Source organism: Thunnus albacares, chromosome 11 (genome assembly GCF_914725855.1).
Source record: "Thunnus albacares chromosome 11, fThuAlb1.1, whole genome shotgun sequence".
In the NCBI taxonomy this organism is placed as follows: domain Eukaryota; kingdom Metazoa; phylum Chordata; class Actinopteri; order Scombriformes; family Scombridae; genus Thunnus; species Thunnus albacares.
The window spans coordinates 27,100,613-27,102,841 of record NC_058116.1 but is presented as its reverse complement, the minus strand read 5'-3'; the positions used below and the strand labels follow the sequence as shown (position 1 = coordinate 27,102,841).

The 2,229-nt window shown below is 40.6% G+C and overlaps 1 protein-coding gene across 1 annotated transcript; it reads right to left on the bottom strand.

Annotated features, from left to right (window-relative positions):
- Window positions 1-850: 850 nt before the first annotated feature.
- On the bottom strand, window positions 851-2,028 carry LOC122992489 (zinc transporter 7-like). The gene is made up of 4 exons (XM_044366312.1): window positions 1,945-2,028; window positions 1,816-1,862; window positions 1,407-1,723; window positions 851-1,191 (listed from the first exon to the last, which is right to left on the bottom strand). The coding sequence occupies exons 2-4, from the start codon at window positions 1,832-1,834 to the stop codon at window positions 1,147-1,149; spliced, it is 381 nt and encodes a 126-aa protein (XP_044222247.1). The 5' UTR covers window positions 1,835-1,862; window positions 1,945-2,028; the 3' UTR covers window positions 851-1,146.
- Between the last annotated feature and the right edge of the window lie 201 nt (window positions 2,029-2,229).

The window sequence follows — 2,229 nt, the reverse complement described above, 5'->3', positions numbered from 1 at the left end:
GCTTTTATTTGCAGCCGCACCTCAACCTTTAGCGGTCCTCCTCACATCATTAAGGGCAGTGCCTCAACTCTCATCAGCAAGTTTTTGCTCAGTGACCTAAATGGGTGTGTGCATGTAATCATTAACATATGTCAACATAGACCATCAACAGTCTAAGATATGGATACACACACCCACATGCAAAATGTGAGACTTTTACATGCTTGTTTTGATCATTTGAGTCTCTTTTTGTCATTGCTTGATAAATTGACTACCTACTGCACACTTTTCACACCCAACAACTCAGAAATTATTCATATCTGGATGACTTGAAACAGATAGATTTCCAAGTTTAAACATGATATCAATTAAATTTATCAAATGCAGTGTGACTTAAAAACTCAGTGCAACATGTTTGAAAGTTTCAGTCTGTAGAAATGAGAACAACAGCGGCAGCAATGTGTTTTTTTTAGTATTCCATAAGCTGTTTATTTGGCTCGTTCTCCAGTTTACATTCACACAAAAAGGTGCCAGGCTACTCCTTATTTATGCATGAAGTCATTATAGACAATAACACTACTGATTTCCACATACTGCCACTTACAATACAATACAGATCTGTCCAAGATTAAAAGGTTACCAGTAATTACAAGACCAAGAACAATATTTGATTTATAATCGATTCATGTGAATGTACTGGGGAGCTGCAGGGTGTGTAACTATTAGTGACACAATATCACTGAACAAAGGTCTTGATTCATCCTTCCCTGGGTAAATAAAGATAATATAAATGCACATGGACAGATAACACACACACATTGTAACAAGAAACTCTGAGGTCATATGAAATAGAGAATAAACAGGCAAAACATAGAGAGAGATTAGCTGCTTTTATTATAAACACAAGTGTTATGTTGTTGTTTTATTCAGGAACAATTATGATCATCATCTCACAGCATTAACTATTAAAAGCAAACACAATGTCTGATGATTATAATAAAAGGTAGAAGGATGAAGGTTTCCAGGTGGCAACTTGTTTTGTTTCTCTTCTCATCTAGTCAGAGTCACTGCTGCAGGAGCTGATGGAGAACTACAACAACATTTTATTCTTCTTTATATACAAGTAATTAATTAAGGAGGATTCTTCTCACATCCAGGAATCTTCATCTAGTCAGAGTCACTGCTGCTGGAGCTGCTGGAGCTGCTGGAGGACTACAACAAGGAAGTGCAGACAAAAAAAGTAGTGCTGTTATTTCAGTCAGTGATAAGAAACTAATGCAAACCTCAGGTTATACCTGGATGAGAACATCAATTCTTGCCTTAGATAAGTCAATTTACATGCCAATTTTACTCTAATAAAGAGTTTCTCAGATTGTCTCACTTTCAACATCCACTGCACTCTACTGGAGAAAACTTCTGCATCTTACCCCGTGGCCGTCCTTTCCTTTCTTGTGACCATGCTTGTGCTTGTGTTTGTGCTCGTGCCCGTGCTTGTTCTTGTGCTTGTGCTCGTGTCCGTGGCCCTGTCCATGGCATTGTCCGTGACCTTGCCCATGTCCGTGGCCCTGCTCATGTCCGTGGCCCTGGCCCTGACCATAACCAGGCCCGGGTGGGTAGCCTCCTTGCGGACCGTGGGGCTGAGGAGGGTAGTGTGGTGGTGGGGCGGTGCCTGGGGGATACTGGGGAGGATATCCTCCTGGCATCTGCTGAGGATGGTTCGGGTACCCAGGAGGGTACTGGTTTCCTAAACATACAGAGAAGAGAGGTCAGCTATAAGTCAGAATTTTAAAGAAGTGATGCACATTCAATACATTTAAAAGTGTCTGTGTTGTTTACCTTGGTTGTGTCCGTACATGTTAAAACTTCAGATGAGACTACGGATCCTGTAAGAGAAAAAAAAGCACTTTAGATAAACAAAAGTTTCTTTCAGCACTCGTTCATGAAACTCACAGAGCTGCAACTTACTGTATGCAAGAGCTCAGATCCACCGACGCAGCCGTCTCCTGTCTGTCCTTTTATGTGCAGTTGCACCTCAACCTGAAGCAGTCCACCTCATATAGGGCAGTAAATCAACTGTCATCAGCAAGTCTCACATGAGTGTGTGCATGTAATCATTAACATAGACAATATACAGTCTAAGATATGGATACACACACCCACACTCAAACATGTGAGATTTTTACTAGTTTTGATCATTTGAGTCTCTTTTTGTCATTGCTTGATAAGTTGATAGATATCTGCACACTTTTC

Bases quoted from the DNA above. Each gene is read 5' to 3' on its own strand.
- LOC122992489 (XM_044366312.1), bottom strand. The intron at 1,192-1,406 runs GTAAGATGCAGA...TCCTTGTTGTAG, and splicing joins AAGGAAAGGACGGCCACGGG to TCCTCCAGCAGCTCCAGCAG.